Below are 19,409 nucleotides of genomic sequence, written 5' to 3'. Positions count from 1 at the left end.
GAGTATATTATGACAGTGGAGGATTATTTTAGTAAGTTCGTTTTGTTATTCCCACTGCGTAAGGCCGTCGCAAAGTCTATGGCGAAGTTACTGGAAGATCACGTGTTCTGTGTATTTGGGGTGCCTGAAGTCTTGGTGTGTGACAATGGGAAACAACTGGTTAGTCGTGAACTGAGTGACATGCTGCAGAGGTATGGAGTTCGGGTGCAGTTTACTTCCCTTTATCATCCCCAGGCTAATGCGGTGGAGAGACGACATCGGACCCTCAATATGATTCTGAGGTCATATACGACGGACAACCATAGACACTGGGACAAAGACCTCCAAAAGGTGGCATGTTGTCTTCGGACATCGAAACACGAGACCACCAACCAAACGCCATTCTTTATAAATTTCGGTCGCGAAATTCGTTTAGATGGGCGACCCCGCTCTGTACCAACAGCCGAGGAGGAAGTCGAACCACCCTCACCAGAACACCGTGCTACTGCTTTTGGAGAACTGTACAAGGATATTCGCAAACGACTTGATAAGGCTTTTGAACGCAACCGCCGAATTTACGACCTACGACACCGGAAGGTACAATTTTCGGAGGGCCAGCGGGTTTGGCGAAGGAATATGGCACAATCGAATGCCGCTGCGTATGTCACCTCCAAGCTATTGCCTAAGTTTGTAGGGCCATTTGTGATTCGGAAACGCTTGAACCCCTGGAATTACGAATTAGAGGACCTTCAAGGTAAGAGAAGTGGAGTTTGGAACATCAAAGACCTTAAGGAAGACCCCGGAGATCCCCCCGACGTGTAAACCCCAGGAATGTCTGGCCAGGGTAACCTGCTACGGTGATATGGGTAGTCCGTACAGCCAGTTTCCCCAGTGTGGATTTCAGTAGCGTCTGCACCAGAGTGGTCGGCTACCGAAATCAGCCACTTCGGCGTCTGTCTTCGAAGAAGCGGTCGTGTGGTTGTGTCCAATAATGAGCTGTTATCGTGTCTGTCTCCAGAGGAGCGACGTTAATAGTGTCATCGTTCGTGTATTTTTGTATCTTTGGATCTGTGGTTTTCTTGATGGTTTTGGTGTTGATATTTGTAGATGGTATAATTGTCGTAAAGTCGAAGTAGTTCGCAACGCCGACAAACCTCTTTTGTTTAAGGCTAGGTTGACACCGAATTTTCCTGTGTGGAGTGGAGATTCGTTTTGCGGTGTGCTACGTTGATTAGTCCTTGTATGAGGTGTAGTTTTGATTCCATCGGCTGTGTTACTGTATTGGGGATCATTCGCAATTTGGTTTGGTTGTTCTTTGGTATATTGTGATTGATTCCGTTTTGGTTTAGGATTTGACAGTTTGTACGGGTAGGTGCGATTCGTTAGGTTGTTTTCCGCTGCAGTCGGGATGTTGAGTCGTATCGATCTGTACCTCAGCCTCTTATACAGCTAGTGAAGTTCCGAAGTTGGCATTGGCGCCTTGATTAGGGAGTTTGATTCGGTCTTCCATTGGCTATACAGGTGTTCGGCTACGTCTTCTTTTCTTTTGTTGTTGACAATTATGTATTGAGAACTTTCGTCTCACTAAGGAGCTATGATGCAAGGAGTCGAGGGTCCGAGCTGAGCCTTTGACCTCATGTTGTGATGATCCGGTCGATTTTCGTGGTCGTCGGTGAACTTTTGACACTCCGTTGTATTGTTCTTTTCGAGAGAGTTTTATTTTGATTTTGTTTAGTGGTTTTTGTTTTGACGAGAGGATCAAGCGCCCAACCTTTAAGGTAGCTGCATAATTTAGAGTGTGGGCACAAGGGTGATCCAATCGCTCGTAACAAATGTAATATTTTCGGGTTTTAGTAAGTTGTGGAGAACATTAGGTTGAGAAGTACAAATTTCGCCGATACCTCACACTGAGAAATTTTGGGAAAATTTCTAACGAGGAAAGGGTGGGATTTATGTAACGGTATAAATTTGTGTTAGGGATTTGTAACGTGACAATTTCGAGTTAAACGGGAAGGTGTTAGAAAGGGTTGATTTTCGAGACCTTTTGACTCCTGTAATTTATTGGTTGCCTATTTTAGTGTAACCGCATGGCGAGTTACATTGTCCGTTACGAATTCTGCTCAATTATGTTTATAGTTACCAGTTTGTTAGGTACCAGTTCGGAGGTGACTGGAGGAATACGTTTGAGCCTCAGAATTTTAGCTGGAGGACTGCTACAAGTTCCTCAGGGTTGTCTAGGTTGCAACTCTTTAGTTTTCATCTTTGCTTCAACTTTTCTAACTTCTATTTTCTTCCTTTTCACAACCACGTTAGCCTGCTTGGTGTTGATCGTGTCGTGGGTCGTTCTTCTTTTTGACCGCAACATCAACGGTGCTACTCTTGCTATTTTTGTCTTCTGGCGATTGTTTATTTTGTTCATAGTGTGCGTTGAGGTCTACGATTGGTTGATGAATAATTTTCCAGCTGTTTACTTACCGTTGGCTTCGTTTTGCTACTCTTTACGATCACTTTCATTCTTTGTTTTGATTCGAATAACCCCAAATTTTCACCTGTCAAGGGGTCACCTTCTCAATGACGAAATGTGACGTAGAGCCGAAGAAGCGATAGCAGCCATTCTGGTTCCGTGGTTCTCTTGCGTTTTAGATCTCGTGGCGTACGGTGCTCCAGAGTGTTTCGGTATTTTGGAATTTGGAGTGTGACTTAGTGGCCTTTTTGGTTTGATTGGTACATTGGTATCTGGATTGGGTCACTAAGGTTCCTGGAGGCAACCGGAATTTGTCGGGTCTCGAGATCGAGTAAAGCCACCACGACGTGAACCACGTGGAAAACTTTAAGGCCGCTTTCCATCGTAGTAAGTAAAGTATTCCAGTGTATTCATCTTCCTAAGGGTATTTTCCACCCTAGGGCCTTCTATTTTGGGTTCTAGCCTGTTCTATTCTGGGCTATTCTCTGTTTCGTTTTTTCCCCTTTTGGTTGGGGGCGCGAACTGGAAGTTCGAAACTGGATTGCGGCTGACCGTTTTGACCGAGCCGTACAACCTCTTCCCTGTTGGATTCGGGAAGGCTCACCAGTCGGGAGCACCTAGAGGAGAGTCGGTAGGAGGAGCTGTAGGAGTCAAGGTCAGATCGTTTTATCCACGTTTTTGTTCGAGTCATCGTGTCACCGTTTTGTTAACTTGTTCCTGTAGGAGTTTACGGCTTCACCGTAACCGTCCTTGTTAATTGTTACTTGTAATTAGTAGTTGGGAGATTACAGCTTCACTGTAATCAACCGTTTCACACTTGGTCATTTCTTTTTCTGTTTTTTTGTTGTACAGACGTCCTTGTAAGTCGGGACCCGGTAATTGCGAGTTTGTACGATCGAATTGTTGCGCGGATTTTCGGTGTGCCGTCGGCTTGCGCAAGCGTTCGGTCTACAGCGAATCGTCGTAAATCTAACAGCAACGATTGCCGGTGTAAAGACGACGTCTTTGTTTTCCTGTATTTTTTTGTTTAGGTTTTATTAGTGTGTTTTTTTTAATATATTCGTTCCTGGTTAGAATTCTTTTCGTTTTCTTTTTTTTTCTCTCGTTCGGGTAAGCTACACCGAGTACTTTGGATCCGGGTACTCGCAAGTCGTAGCCGGAGGATCCTGGCGCCCTCAAGATTGTCGGGTCGGTGAGTTTTAACGAACCCACCCAGACTGAGCTACCGGCGTAATTTTGTCACCAGCCGGCCCGAGCGACTTTAGTCGGTCAGTTTGTTTTTTTATTGCGTGACAAGAGAGATGCGAAAGAAATTATTGCTTGGGTTAACGTGTTGAAAATACGTGGGAAACGATTTATTTCAACTGATAATCGTCATAAAAAAGCGTTATGCATTCAATAAATTTTAAAGGCTTGGCGTACGTCCAAAGTTGACGGTAATTTAATTTATGCGATCCTGTCTTTAAGCGAGATGATTAATTGAGGGAAATTAATATTTTCGACGTCTTTCTGCTGATTCCGGTCAAAGTTCAGCGAGTTTTTATCAATGCGTGTACACTTGTTATTTAACTAAGCGGAAACTATGTAACTAACGAAATTACTGTGTAAGTGGAAGTTTAAAACACTCATGTCATGCAATGTAATCTTATCGTATGGTTATTTATGGCAATTAACCCCATGGAAAAAAGTACCCTTTTTTCAAAACTTCGTACCCTTTTTCTGCATAGGTTCAAACTGATTTACTAGCAACTTAGCCGTTGCTAATTTAGAGGTAACTTTTAAGGCACCTCACCCATTGTAGACAGGCGCAAGATAGACGCTTCAGGGCCTGTCATCTTTATGCATAACACAGCCCATTGTGTTATTAGAACAATGAAACTAACTTTGGTGGTGTTATTTCAGGTTGTTGCTTCGTGACGTTCTTTACAAGAAAGGCAGCTCTTCAGGCGCAGGACGCTTTACACAATGTGAAAACCTTAAACGGGGTAAGTTTGGCTTTAATTAATACTCCTCTAATTTACTTTTCATTACAATTAGAACATAGTGCATAAGTTTCGAAAGATAATTGAAATTTGCGGGGAAGAGATTCTGGGGGGCACAAGTCCGAGTTTTCACTGCTTTATTAAAAATTTTATTGTACTTTGGACGTTTGCTCTGAGCTGTTGACAGAGTTTGCTCGAATTTATTAATAAAACTTGTTGTGGCAAACTAAATTGCCCTAATTTTCCCCAGTTTGGTCACAATATGTCCTCAATGCTTCATAACTTGTTTGCTCAATACTGTTGAACTTTTTTTCAGTTTTATATTTTCCACAAACCACAACTAATTTTCCTGCAATTTAGAAATTTATTTTTCTCGATATACTCTGACAGAAGCATTACCTGAAATTGTTTTTCGTTGTTAGTTTTTTACCAGAGCTTTTTGCATTATTTAAAAGCTTTCCTCTCTATTTCAAACTTGTGGCTGCCAAACCTTAGAAATCCGTGCCATAAAAGCGTGAAAAAAAGTGAAAACATAAGGATGTCGTAAAATACGTCGTAATGTTAATTTATCAGCTGACACATTAATATTTTAGGGTGGTTAGCCAACAAATGTCGGTGTAAAATTTAACATTTCAGTGACAAAATAGCTAATTATATCATGAATTACAAAATATAAAAAATGCGTGGAAAGGACCTTTTTTAATAGCAATATTTTCGCATGATCTGGTCGGGGCTTTTATGTTCAGTATCCGAATAATGGAAGGATAAGATCTTGTCAACAACAAAATAACGAGCTTGGTTAAAAGGTTCGCGTTTCCTGTTTGATGTTTCCTGAAAATGTCTCAAAATACAAAAAAAATCCAAACAAGCGTTGCAAAACATGAGAGTTTCCGCTAATAAATTTCGTAATTTTTACCAAAGGGCTTCCCAATAAATCCGTGCCGTAACAATAACCTTTCAATTTTCTCTCCGCTGCATTCCCCTTCGCTTTGTCCGATTTATTCCCAATTTAATTAAGAAAACGAGCAGCACGTTGCCCGAATCGTCTAAGTGATTAACGCCTACTTGGCGTCGGTTTCAAGATCGAACGAGCAACAGCAGCAATACACCTGTGCGGCGTCGGCGTCGCGACGCACAATCGCTTGATCCTACCCCTCCCACCTTCATCTTCCCAGACCAAAATTAACGTAAAAAGACTCGCAAATCTACGCAAATTTCGAAGCGACTAGGGGTCTCTTTTTTTTATTTTCTCGTTCCGTCAGCAGAAGGGTCGAAGAAGCGGAAGGCGGACGACGAACGTGCTCTGAATCGGAATCGGAGCGAAAGAATGCCACAAATCTAAATGGTCAGGGCTGGACTGCTGTGAAATGATCGAATCAAATTTATTCGCTTTTGAAGAGGTTAGGAGGCATATTCGATGCTCGTAAAGTGGCGGTGTCAGTTTTTTTAGATTATGGAATGAGTAGTTGACAAGGCGAAATAATTGGGTGACGAGAGATTTTTAGTGACACGAAATCGGGCGAGAATGTAATTTCGTCAAACAGATGAAACGGGTGACATGTGAAAAAAGGGACGGATTTTATTCAATTTTCAACATGCAACGAGTTCCATGTAGATAACTCACTTACACGAAATTTCGCCGTGTTAAAAGTAAAATAAAACACATCAAAGAAGTAGAAAACGGTTTTTTCTGACTCTTGAATTGTCAACGTTTGAATTTGTTGCAAGCGCTAAAACAATACAAATCACACAAGAGTAGGTGATGCATTTTTATTTTGTGGTATGAAACGCTGGGAGGTATTTTGCGGGACTTCAAAGTCGATCATTTTTCATTCCGGAAACACCGAATTGCATATGTGCGAATAAAACGTTCTTGGTGTTGGCTTTTGTAAATTTTGGACACTCGTCCGAGCTGCGGTAGTTCTAGTAATAGTTTTCTCGTTTTTTCGCAGCAGTTTCTTCGGGTATTTTCTTTGGGTGAGGCGCTTTTGCGAAGTTCTTGTATGCAGTAATTCGTTTCGAGTTCCCCTCGTCGTTATTATAAGACTCTTCTTTCGTCTTACATAAAACACTTGAAACAAGATAAACTAAAGCTGGCTTCAATGGCAGTCTAAGTATCTCCGTCGTTTGTAGGATTGAGTGGTGCAAATTCCTGATGCTCTACTTGAATATTTTAAAGTTCACATTTCAAATGAGCGAATCGATGCTCTAATGACAACACATCATTTATCAACAATAGATTTAACTGTTGAACGAGCGATCGCTGCATTTCCAGCCATTGTCTGTGGATTTGGTAACCTGAAGACTAATTTCGACGGAAAGCATAGTTAATGCTATTGAAGCGGTTTAACACTGAACAAGACCTGTCGAATTTTGCCTTGCATTATTGATTAATTGTATAACTGATTAATTGCGTGTTGCACCATTCAATCACCACCGGCCCAGGTCCTGTCAATTGTCCTGCGACAAACACGCAGGAACATTCTGGAGGATTTGCACCTCCTGCAAATTGAACGTCACTGTGGATTAACAGCGAATGGCTGTCTCTCACCTGACAGCTGTTGTTGTAGGACAAGAGTCCATTGTTAGCAGGATGGGAAACAGACACGCACGCAACTCTGCATATCCGTGACATTAGCATGCGACATCCTCCCACATTCAGTTAGTCCATCGAAACCGTCAATAATTGATCCCTCCAATCCATTCGAAATCGGATTCGATGCTCATGTCCTGCACCACTCGCTGTCAGGACGTTATTAGGGCGATTGCTGTGCTTCAGGGGGTGTACATCGAAGCGGATTTCGTGCTGTAGCACATCATTGGCGGTGACCTCCGGCTGAGGGTTATTCAAAAGTTTTCGGATGGATTCAAAGGTCTGAAGATAATTGGAACTGTAGAAAACGGGAGAATCGAACAATGTTAAGAAAGAAGTGTGTTAAAATGTAGAAAGGCCTGAAATCTGAAAAGAATTAAAAATCTGATCGAGGATTAATTTTGTAATGCACAAGCTCTTCATCGTCTATCCTCTGCCATTAGTAAAAATCTTTCGATAAATACTGCCATATCCGCTTGCATTCGAGGGTATTAGCTAAATATGCACATGCACAAAGTCCTAACGACTGAATCTCTTCTTGTAACAACTTGAAGACTCGAATCTGCATCCTAAGTAACCGTGACCTCCTTGTCGTAATTAATCGTCACATACGTAACATAGTCTGCAAATGACTTGCAATTATACCATTACAAATCTCTTCGACATTGCAGAGCTAATTACGCAATAATTGTTATTGTGTGGATTCACGTCGTACGTTTTATCCTGTAAAATTTTGCGGAACTAATTAATTAGTCTCACTGGTAACATTTTTTGTAGCTCATATTTTCTTTGGATCCTAGGCAGATTACATAAAGCATAACGTTAGGAAAATTCTCGCGCTCAAAACTTGTATTTTCGCGATTAAAAGCAGCCTTTAACAAAACGGTCAAATACATTATCCCTCCAAAATTCCGGATAAAATTCTAAGCCAACAATTTCGTTTGAGCCTTTTAACATCATTTTAAAATACGATCTCTTAGCTGCTCCTCGTTGTTGTATAAAATCATCTCAGTCCTCGTTTCACGAACAAGAAATTGTAGCTTACCACCATAAGAATTTCCGTTACGGTTCATTATTGTATAAAAATTCTACTTTCCAGAGATGAGTTATCGGTACAAAGTATCTATTTTCAAGAGGACGATAGGAGAATCTTATAAAATTTCTAAGAGCGACAGCTCTTTTGAGCGTGTCTCATATATACAGAAAAGATTTTCTTTACATTAAGATGCCAGACTCGACTCATAGGGAACGTCATACGTAAACCGTTTATTTGAACACCTTCGGGAATAAGTTAGAAAAAAACAAACACTAATTCAATTTGCGATGCGTCTCGGACTCGGATGATGCATGACAAAAGTCGGAAAAGATGGCACTTCGGTATTGTTAAGAATGCAAAAGACTCGAGCCTTGCATTCTTGCATGTTTGTACAAATTGTTTGCATTTATTTTTACTGTGAGCTGTAATTTTTTGGTGAATACAACTGGGCCGCCCTACCCCTTTTCCCGCTTTATATTATCCATCAGCCGTAAATTCCTCGCACATTCCCCAGTTATGTTGCTCTTATTATATTTTTGCGATGGGGTTTATATTTTATGTATCTATCGACGGCTTGTATGGCCACATGTCCGTCCACCCTCTTCATCATTCGGCCGTCATCTGCCCCTTGACCGTTCCCTTTCTGTGCGAACAACCCCCTCAATCAATTGATCGACAATAGGCGATCGGCCGTCGCCGCCGGTGCAGCGTTTAAGGGACGTCGTGACGGCCCATTAGTTCCCTCCGAATGCACCACTCCGTTCTGACACTTAGCTCATGATATTCTGTCTGTTGCAGATGCATCATCCCATCCAGATGAAGCCCGCCGACAGTGAGAACCGAAACGGTAAGTTCAATTTGATTGATTGTATTTCACCTGGTCGTTCGATGATGGTAATGAGGGCGAAGTCATGACGCGCAACTTCGCCCCCGAGGAACATATGGCGTGTGATACATCACTTTAAAACCCTCGAAAATCAAACAGGGAGGGGTTGAAACTCACGGCGATAACGAAATGACTTTGCGGAATTAATAAAGGGATTGAATTTTGGTTTTTCACGGATAGATGTTAAAGTTTCAACAAAAGATCCGAATGATAAAGGAGGTGTCTTTGAGGCCTTTATCCCCGTTTGTTTTTCAACTTCGTGGAGTAGAGAAAGTATTTGTTGAAGTACTTTGTGGAAAGTTGCGGTAATAGACACGTAAATTTCATTTCAGTTTTAAGTTAAATTAGGAGGAAAAGACGATGTACTTAGAGGGTTCAAGAACAAAGTTTCACTGTAAAAATAACAAGTGGTGACTAAGTACGGCAAGTTTAAGATGGCTGGGTGCGCCGAAGAAGTATTTATTATGCAAGGATGCTATAGTGGCTGACCTGAATTTTCATTAGCCGTGTTGAAAAAGATGCGTTAGTGCTGCTTTTTATCGCGTTTTTTTCAGTAATGAAACATAAAATGCAGTTTTAAAAGTACACATCAACAGGTAGTAACGTGGAGTCCAATCATGTTTTCGAAAAACTAAAATACAATGCATTGTTCAAAAGAAAAAACAAACCCACACAATGGCAAAAACTACGTTATTGCCATTAAAGTTTGTTCATAATTTCACGTTGTTGATTATACGAATCCAATAAACAAAAGCAGCGGAGTTATCCCCATGGAACAATGCAACTGATAATATAAATGCAATTTAAGTGGTCTTGCATGAAACGGACAATACTTTTTCCTCTGTTACGATTTAATAAAGTAAATAAATATTAAAATGCGACTACCGGAAATAGTTTCTCTGAAACAGTACCTCCTTTATGACCTGACGCGCATTTTTTAAAAACCTGGACAATTCAGATACCAGTAACTTTACTCAACTGCTTTCCCCCGGAAAGTCCAAACTTGCAGACTTTTGTTCGTCGTCCATTTACTGCCTTCACTATCTCTATACAAATTATCGCGGTTATTTAGTGCAAGAATTATTTGAAACGAATTTTAACCAACTTTAAATGTTTTAGCAATTTTTAACAAACTTTTACTTACTAATATTGACTACTTTATATTTTAAGTTTATAACTATTTTTAACATATTTCATAATCATTTAAAAATCTTTTTTAGTGAGTTTTTGCCATAGAAACGGATTGTTGTAACAATACTTTAAAGGACTTTTAGTTCAAGCCGCTGGTTAAGCTTTGATTATGAAACAGAGATTTAGCTATTTTTAACCAACTTTTACTAACGAATGTTCAAAATCTTTTTAACTAAGAACTTTCTAAAAACATGGTTAAAATAGTTTTTTAAAGCCAACTAACTTTTAAATCTATAACTATTGCTATCATCTTAAAAAAAAATATGTAGTTAAAAACAGTTAAAAATATTTAACTAATTTGAAAAAAAATATTTAAAACTTTTTAATTATATTTTTAACTATGTAATTTAAGAAAAATACAATTTTTGATCACTTTTTAAAGAAATTTATTTAGAAATAGTTAAAAATAGTTAAAGATTTTTGAGTAACTTTTTTGGAATTGTTAAAAAATATATAATATAATTACTCAGAGAAACAATATTTTTTTACCGACATAAGGACCCAAAGGGCTTGAGAAAAACATTTCTATTTAGCACGCCCAAAGCAAATAGATATTAAAATCCGACTACCGGAAACGGTGTCTCTGAAATATAATCCTCTTTATCACCAGGCGCCCATTTTTTAAAAATCTGGACAATTCAGATAGCAGTAACTTTACCCCACCTGTTTTCCCCCTGCAGTGTCTAGACTTGCAGACTTGTGTCCGTCGTCCATTCACCACTGCCTTCACTATCTCCAGACAAATTATCGCGGTTATTTAGCGCAAGAATTATTTGAAATTGATACAAGTCTCGTCGTTCCCAGAGCTATTGCGCTACTGACAATGAGAAACAACAAGTTTATCACTGCGATAGTGGGGTATTGATTTTAGACATTCCTCAGTGCAGGAATCACCCGAGTGGACTTTGTAAAATATTTGTCGAGTTCTGATTTTCATCGTGTTAATGTGTAACGTCGTCAGCAAGAATTGGCTCTTTGTGGTGGTAAAATCGGATATAATCAAAAGGATTTTGAGTCATTAGATTTTTGCATGTGGCTTTGATCGTTGAATAACTAACGACAAATTCTATTGTTATTTACGTTACAAGAGCTGAATGCATAATGGAAACGTCACAGAGTGCGCCAAATCGCAAATTATATACGATTCTAGATATTTCTACGTATATAAATGAGTTTACATGCATAATGTCTTTGGTGGGACTGTTTATTCACGTTCGAACCTGTCAACCTACAAATATTAAGGCCCGAGTAAAATTTATTCAAATGAAGGACCGATTGCTGTAATAATATTCATAATTGAATTATTCTAGTAATTAACCATTTTATCACGTTTACCACCGCTGCTCATTAATACGTGTGTTTCGACACTGACCAATAAATTACTCTTAATACGCAACATTACCATATTGACAAATATACAATGACATTATTAAAATTTTACTGAAAGTCGCACTAATTCGATAACTGCTCCAGAATCAAAATGGATCGTTTTCTAAATTGCTTTTCTCTCCTAGAAAAACACAAAAACTTTCTAACGACTTCCTGCTGTACTGGACATTCCACAATAAGAAAGCTGCCAAAACTTGCCCGTGTTTTGTTTCAACCCTTAAAAATAAATCTGTGAAAGTTGGAGTAAATAAATGGAGTGTCATTGCAACGTGAAAAATTGTTTCACCTGATCGTGGAAAAGAGGAACTCCAGAGTTAAACGATCTCAAACGTTCCAATTTCTGTCGTTATGGAGTAAATATTTATGGAAGCAATTTTCAGGGGTTTTTAATGTAAACTCGGGATCCATTAGTCGCCATTAGCCAAAAAAGAAAATCCCCCAACTATGAAAAGTTGGAGCGTTTCTCCATCGTCCAATAATTTTACATGATCACATCAATATTAATCTGCCTGATGATATTTTACCGTGTTTTATTCATAAAGCAACTTTTCAACCCTGAAAATATCAACACGCATTCGGTTAATTAGATACATTACATGCTTTCACGCTAATTTCCTAATTCTAAACGATCACACAAAAATGGGTAAACTCTTATCATGCATGAAACTTATCGTGAAAAGCGACCCGAAAAAATCGATGACCAAAAATAAATTTAATGGAATGGAATTACCAACGCAAGGAAGAGGAAATTATTTACCGCCAGGTTGTGTTATTTACGTTACTTATCTAATTACTACATTCAATTAGTAGGTCAGGCCTAAATTAAATTATTTCAGTGATGCCGACATGGCCACAATTTATTTGCCTGCAGGATAAAAAAACGAACAAGTTGTCAGGTATTTCCCGCTGTTTCAGGAAAAAACAAATTGCAATGCAAAAATTGCACTGCTTTGATGTTTGTCACGCTCCCAAATATCTTAATGTTTATAGACTGCAACAAATGGTTAATTTTTTAACAGGACAATAGTTAATTGCTTAGTTTCTATAACTGCTCGAGCTTAAAATTCTTACTTATAAGAAACATAAAATTAATTACTAGAAAAATGCATACTCCTTGCGGCGACGCACTGTACTAACTAATGACCTATAAAACCGCAGATTTTTTAAATTGACTCTCTATAGTTAAAAAAATTTCTTGCTTCAGTTGACTAACCAGACAAATCGATGGTTCCAAAGAAAACGTGACGGTAATGAAAACAAAACATTAAAAACACGTGGTTCTGAATTGCTCATCAGACATTTAATAATAATGTAAGACAGTGGAGATGCCAAATTCTTGGGACATCATTTGTCAATTTATTTTAGTAGGTGTCTGAGCGGAGAAGCAAGTGGGCAACAATAACAATAGTGGAATAGACTTTCCTGAGTTCTAACTGTGAAATTATTTAATCTTTAGCACCTACTTGGACAAAAAATTTTTGTTATTTAGTAAAAACCAGTCGGTGGTTTCGCACCACCATGCAAATTAAATTGGAATTTTCCTGTTGTAGGTTTTTCAATAATTACACATTTTATTAGAAGTTAAGTAGGTTGTCTGTAACGATTGCATGTAAACCTTTTGATCATGTAATAAACATTTATTGCTCGTTATACTTATTATTTATCATCGATCAATTTTCTGCTTATTGGCAAACAAAGCATCAGTCTTTCGAGGTAGAATTTATAATTAAACTATTGTCATCTTAATTCAGTCGAACTAGAAAGTGTTTGCATTCATCTTCTTGCTACATTGTATTACTTATAATGGCGGTTTTGCGTATCTTAGACTGGCCGAAGGACAATCGATAATTTCATTTGCCTACAGTTGGAATTGTGTAACTGTACGTTAGAATTTGTTATAGTAGGTTTTTAGCTATATTGCATGTTACAATGTAATGTAATTTAATGCTGCAATATAATAGATACAACCACAGCTTGTACAATTTGGTTTTGCAAATTGTTACTAAGAGCTCTGTCATTAACGATTTGATTTCAATTGGATCCAAAATGCAAGTCGTTTCGATTGAATACTACTTGTAGCTTTAAATATTTATTATACAGGGTCCGGCAACACTTGTGTCCACCCCCAAAATCGTCTTTAATTTTAAAGATAAAATTTTGAAAATATGCATACGCTCACAGTTGACAAAGCTCTAGAAGATGACGTAAAATTTGTTTTTATCACTGATAGTTTTGGCGTCGCGACGCTTTAAAAATGTAATTTTTAGCTAATTGTGAGGGTTTGTGCTATCAACCCCTAATTTATTTTTTTTTCAATATAAATGTGTTAAAAATATCTCAGCTGTTAATTTAGATTCAATGCAAATTGTCTTCAAAATTTGAGAAAAAAATGCTGTTTTATCAAGTTAGTTTCCAATTTCATTACGTCAAAAATGGGAACTACGTTTACACCGATCTGTCAACGTCTTGTGTCACAAATGACATCTATCCGTTGGTTCGCTTTAGATTGTAACAAAAGTCTTACTTAGTGAAATTGTCGCTTTGTCGATGTTAATTAACGATTGCTGGTGTCCATAAAGTGCAACATGCCCGTGTTAATCAAAATTAAACTTTATAAGAGTGAATGAAGTAACTTGTGAAATTTTGGTGTAAACGTAGTTTGTCACTGCGCTGTCATAATTTTGAAAACTAACTTGATAAAACAACGTTTTTTTCGCAAATTTTAAACACAATTTGCATTTGATTTAAAATAAAAACTCAGATATTTGTATCACAGTTATATTGAAAAAAAATTGAATTCGCGAATAATTCCGCTAAAAATCTCAAAAATTGCTAAAAATTATACTTCTTAGGCGTCGCGACGCCAACCAAACCATGATAAAAACAAATTTTTGCGTCAGCTTCTAGAGCTTTGTCAACTATGAGCGTATGCAAATTTTCAAAACTGTAACTTTAAAATAAAAGACGATATTGGGGGTGGACACAAATGTTGCCGGACCCTGTATATTCCAATATTTTGAAGTTATTTAAAGGTTTTTGATTTATATTTTGAGGAGAATTTTGTTTTTTGTCGTTACGTGCAACCAAGACAACAATATTCTGAGCCAAAGAATTCCAAACCTTTAAAGAAATTCAATTTTACACATCTTCCTAGTTGAAGATCCTCCATAGCAGGTGTCTTAATTTCCTAGATTTTTTAGTTTCGTAACGGGTCTAAATTGTCGTATTTTCAGAATTTACACTCATTTTCTTTGAGTTAAAGCTTGTTGGTTTTAGAACTTTTTCGGATGTTTTAAACAGTCAGACAATCAACCACCAGTGTAATTTTTCGCAATTGCCGCGTTTGTCGAAAAAATTGTGTGCGCAACGTGAAATTATCCCTGCATGGAATTAACGAAAGAACTAGAGCCCCGTAACAGTTTTAGTGTTAATTAAACATGACCGCAGCCGCTCCGAATTGGTCAAGCCCGAATTAGAGTGTTACTATAACCAGAAGCTTTCAGCCCATTCATAATTCCTGATGGTCCACCAACAATAGCGTACAAATCCTGCTGAAGTGCTGACTCATCCTGTGTTCTAACAAACAATTTGCGTTCGCTATCACTTTCCGAGGTAACTGGCACGCGATAAATCCGCAAAACCTCGTACTTCGAAATAACCACGTTCCAACCTGCAACCACAATCTGGGTTAGTGCATCATCCTCTCGTTCCATAAGGTCCAACCCGTTTGCGCCTCGTTAGGTATGCACGGTGACGTCCGGCGCACCGCCGCTTCGGAAATAAATATATTTGTATTTCGTATTCGTCACATAACGACTTGGCGTGACTGACTGCTTTGCTAGTACAGTAGTTTTCAGTGAGCGTGTGTACGCTGGTGCATATACTCGTGGTACCATCGTGCTGTCGGTTCAGTCTCGTGGCCGCGAGCGCTTCGTTTGCACCTGAGTGCTGTCTCCGTGATGCGGTTGCGGACACTTCGGAAGTGCAGCAACAAGTGTTATGAAGAGCCGCGCTTCCTCCAAGAGCCTGTATCCGGCCATCTCAGCTTCGTACTGGCAACCGGCGCCGGTGCAAAGCCCATACCTCATACCAGGTACTCTCGAAGAAGCGCTTACGTAATCGGTTGCACTTGCATTCAATGTCGTTGCTGTGTCACGATTCCGTGCTGTTTCACTGCGACGCCCTCCGGATCAGTTCTAGTGATTGCGCGAACAGGAAAAATACGCAATCCGACACCTCAATTAAACCCCGAGATACAGCCTTTATGCGCAGATTGCACTCGTTGGTTTGCAACATGATACGCTTTTTACTGGGATGGACAAAAGCTGGATTGTTGTGGATTTGTACCAACTTTCAAGACTTTTCAGATTGTGTTTACACCGACGATTTTAATTGCTACGTAAATTGTTTGGATTTCGGTTCAAATTTTGTAAACATGGCCAAATATCTAATGTAATATTTAAACAGTCTGCGTTTGACAAACAATGCAAATGCGGTACAAACAAAACTTTCCTACAATTCAAATATTCATGACCGACGGATTTAAACCACAATGGATTTTAAATACAAACGGCTCTAGCTGTTGTCTTAACACTAATGCCACCAATTATCTTTCTCAAATTGCAACTTCACTAAACAAAACGTCTGTATAAAGAAACTTTCCAGCAAATAGATTAAACCTGGCACAACAAGAAAAATTGATAACGAATGGTTCTCGCAGTTTCGAAAAATGACGAAAATTCAGTGGCAAAAACATAAAATCGATAACAATAATTCCAACTGTTGTTTGTTTATTTTTTAAACAATGCGGAGTAAATAACCAATTGTCGTTTGGCAGATAGGGTAAAATAATAAATACGCGCCAGTATAAATTACAGACATAATACGGTGTTTATGAAAAAATGAAACTCAAACCAAAAACCGGCATAATTCCTCGAAATTTTTGCCCGCTTTGTTCAAATTTTCCGGTGAATTCAACGAATGGTAAGAACACCAAAGCCAAACAATTCGTAGTGTGCAGTTAAACTTTTGTGCTGCTTCAAACTAGTTTACTTGAGTGAAAATTCCCCTTAAATTTTACATATTCCCGCTAGATTCAAATTTATTGTTTAGAATTCCATTGTCGGAAAGTTATTCAGCGCTCGTACAACTTTCCAAATATCATACACGTGTGTTCTTGTTGTTAATACAAAAGAATCAAAGTAGCATTGAAGTTTCCGGGAACTTGAGTTTTGTCGGTTCGGGAAGTTACATCGAGCTGTCTTTTTCAAAATTATCTTCATGTCGGTGTGCGATTGTGCAAGAATGGACTTTGTACGTGGAAAAGCGCAATGAAAATTTCTTGTGTGCTTATTAGTTTTGCTGACGTTAAATAGGACACATAAAAATACAAAACATTACCGATTTCACTTGCGTGGAGGTAAATTTACTCATTACCCCCAGAGGCAACTTCACGATTGTTTCCCCAGTCGGATAATATACAAGTCGGTTTCTAATATCTTATCTAGAATTACTCCGAGCTTTGTACCACATCTTCAAGTTTCCACTTGCAAGTATGCAGACGATTTTCTATAATTTCAACAAGGAAATTGTGCAATTCATATTTACACCGTGTTGCAGAATTCCTTTCCGATATATTTATTATCGCAAAGGTATGAGTTCTAACAACACATTGTTACAAGTCGGGCCATTACAAAGAAACTGCTTCCGCTTATTCCCAGAATTTCTTTACTGAAACTACGAATCTCGAAAATTTTAGCTTTTGTGTAGAAACGTGGAACTGGATTGTCATCGATGCTAATTAAAATTTCTGATTTGCAGAAATAATTCACTTTGTCATTTAATCATAATTACTGTCTTATTTGATTATTTACTTGGATGAATTATTACGCAATTCTAGTTTAGAGTAATGTTGTTTTGGAGCTAAAATGTTGTTTTAGAGGCCTGTCTAAAATTAGAGTTATAGAGATTCTTTAATTTAAAATTAAAAAATTAAATTACGGTGCAAGTTTTTCATACAATAGCTGTATTCTGTCACAATTTCCTTTGTTAACCGCAAAATAAATTTGGTCGATGCCGAACTCGTGACCAGTTCACTTTTTTAACCACTAAATTCTCAGCTTTTTGTACCGATTGTTGAGTGATTTTCTCTGGTTTTCAAAAGTGCAAAACGCACTCAGATCTACATATTGAGAAAGTGCCTCCCACAGGATTTTACAGCCAGTGAAACCCGCAATGTCTGTAAAAACCTATCAGGTTTGGTACCTTCATTATAATTCAATTCAACAGAAATTCTGCATCCAATTACTTTCACATTATCCATCATTTTAGTCGTCATTTTTTACAAGCTCTCGGGAGTCTCGTTAGCTTTATTAACCGCTGATAAGTAAAATAATTGATTAAGTAGCAGTTTTAAGTGGTATAATCTTGTCAGGATTTTTCGAATTAGCATCCCATTACAACTGAGAAAAAGTTCGCCCGAATCTCATTGTTTTTACAAGGATTTTAAATTATCCAGGACAAATTGAAGCTAGGACATAAACGACACAACTAAAACTTTCATTCTTCCAATAAATTTAAAATAAGCCGTTTAGAACACTGGCAGTGACACTGTACAGTTGGTCTTTTGTGACAACTTTAATAATATAGCTATATTCCGCCCAAACACTCGGCACTTTAATTGCCGTTTCCGGGCAAACTAATTGCGATATTGATTTAGTCGTACGATAAAGTTTGTTCATCCTATTGCACTGATATTTTATGTGGAACTGTCTTTGGACTTTTTGGGCGTCAGAGTCGAGGCGTTGAAATTATCAATTTACAGAATTCCGTTGATTTATTGAACACACATTATGATGTAACCGGAATCCTTGAAAACTCAAACAAATCACGTGGACGCTCAAGGTATGTCAATCCGACGACATAACTGAGAGCTGAGTCGAGATTTCACGCTAATCCCGAGAATGTCTCTGAAAATTCGAGTTCTGCATACAAGAGCACTGTTCAACATCAGAAAAAGATCAAACAATTTTGGCGTTGAATGCGTTTGGCATTGCTTTGAGAAGCGCTCATGCAATATTCCATAGATGAATAATGATCTTGAGTATCCAATTATATCTCTAAGTGCAAGGTGTTAGATCTTAATTATTCTCATGCGATTTACTCGGTCTATTTTCGTAATAAACCCAGAGCATTATTTATGAATGAGCGCAGCCGTCGACTGAAGACGTCAAAAATAAATTCCTGTTTATTTTTTGTTATCACCGTTTAATATAAACACCATAAATGGACGAACCTAAATGATGAATACAGCGTATTAAACGAAAGTGTTAAAATCATGCTTGTTTGACACACATTTAATGTTTGTTCTTGCGGCTAAAGCGAGATGTTCTAGGCAATTAAAATTAAACTGTGGGTTTGTTTTTACGCAATTTTCCTGGCGAAGCAGTCAATGAGCGAGCCTCTGTCTGAAAAATCTCTGGCAATTAGTTTATTCGACGAGTAAGTTCGTACCCGAGGATTTATGTTGTGACTTTACTGCTACAAACGCGCTTTGATCGCGAGACTGCTCTGGGACCAGTACTGTTTTTACAACATTTATAAGCGGTTTATATTATTTATTACCATTGTTGTAGTTGCGGTAATGTCGTGGGTAATGGCGATGATTTCATCACTTCTGATTCTGTCTTTTGAAGGTTCAAGTTGTGTCGCGTTTGCTCTACAAATCTTAAGAATTCAGCACGTCTTGATTTGTTTGAAAGCGCTTTGTACCCTTTGTTTGTGTGTACAAAGTAAATCAAGAACTCATGTTTCCCCATTTAAAGTTCACTTCTTAAATATTAACATCCTGCCATATGTCACACAACAGAAAGCCCTTCCCTAAAGCTTGC

At 38.3% G+C, this 19,409-nt stretch overlaps 2 protein-coding genes across 2 annotated transcripts in view; both read left to right on the top strand.

Annotated features, from left to right (window-relative positions):
- Window positions 1-19,409, top strand: part of LOC148168247 (CUGBP Elav-like family member 1) — a 59,870-nt gene that overhangs the window by 34,911 nt on the left and 5,550 nt on the right. Inside the window, exons 4-5 of the mRNA XM_088045442.1 lie at window positions 4,346-4,428; window positions 8,853-8,901. Of these exons, the coding sequence (XP_087901568.1) occupies window positions 4,346-4,428; window positions 8,853-8,901 (132 nt within the window). The remainder of the gene's footprint in view (window positions 1-4,345; window positions 4,429-8,852; window positions 8,902-19,409) is intronic.
- LOC148168248 (uncharacterized) lies at window positions 1,426-2,961 on the top strand. The gene is made up of 2 exons (XM_088045464.1): window positions 1,426-2,830; window positions 2,884-2,961. Exon 1 carries the CDS (start codon window positions 2,067-2,069, stop codon window positions 2,562-2,564), a length of 498 nt encoding a protein of 165 aa, XP_087901590.1. The 5' UTR covers window positions 1,426-2,066; the 3' UTR covers window positions 2,565-2,830; window positions 2,884-2,961.

Source organism: Gnatocerus cornutus, chromosome 9, assembly GCF_029298725.1.
Source record: "Gnatocerus cornutus isolate USDA-ARS CGAHR chromosome 9, icGnaCorn1.1, whole genome shotgun sequence".
In the NCBI taxonomy this organism is placed as follows: Eukaryota; Metazoa; Arthropoda; class Insecta; order Coleoptera; family Tenebrionidae; genus Gnatocerus; species Gnatocerus cornutus.
The sequence above is the reverse complement of the archived record's forward strand: the minus strand, read 5'-3'. Positions and strand labels throughout refer to the sequence as shown.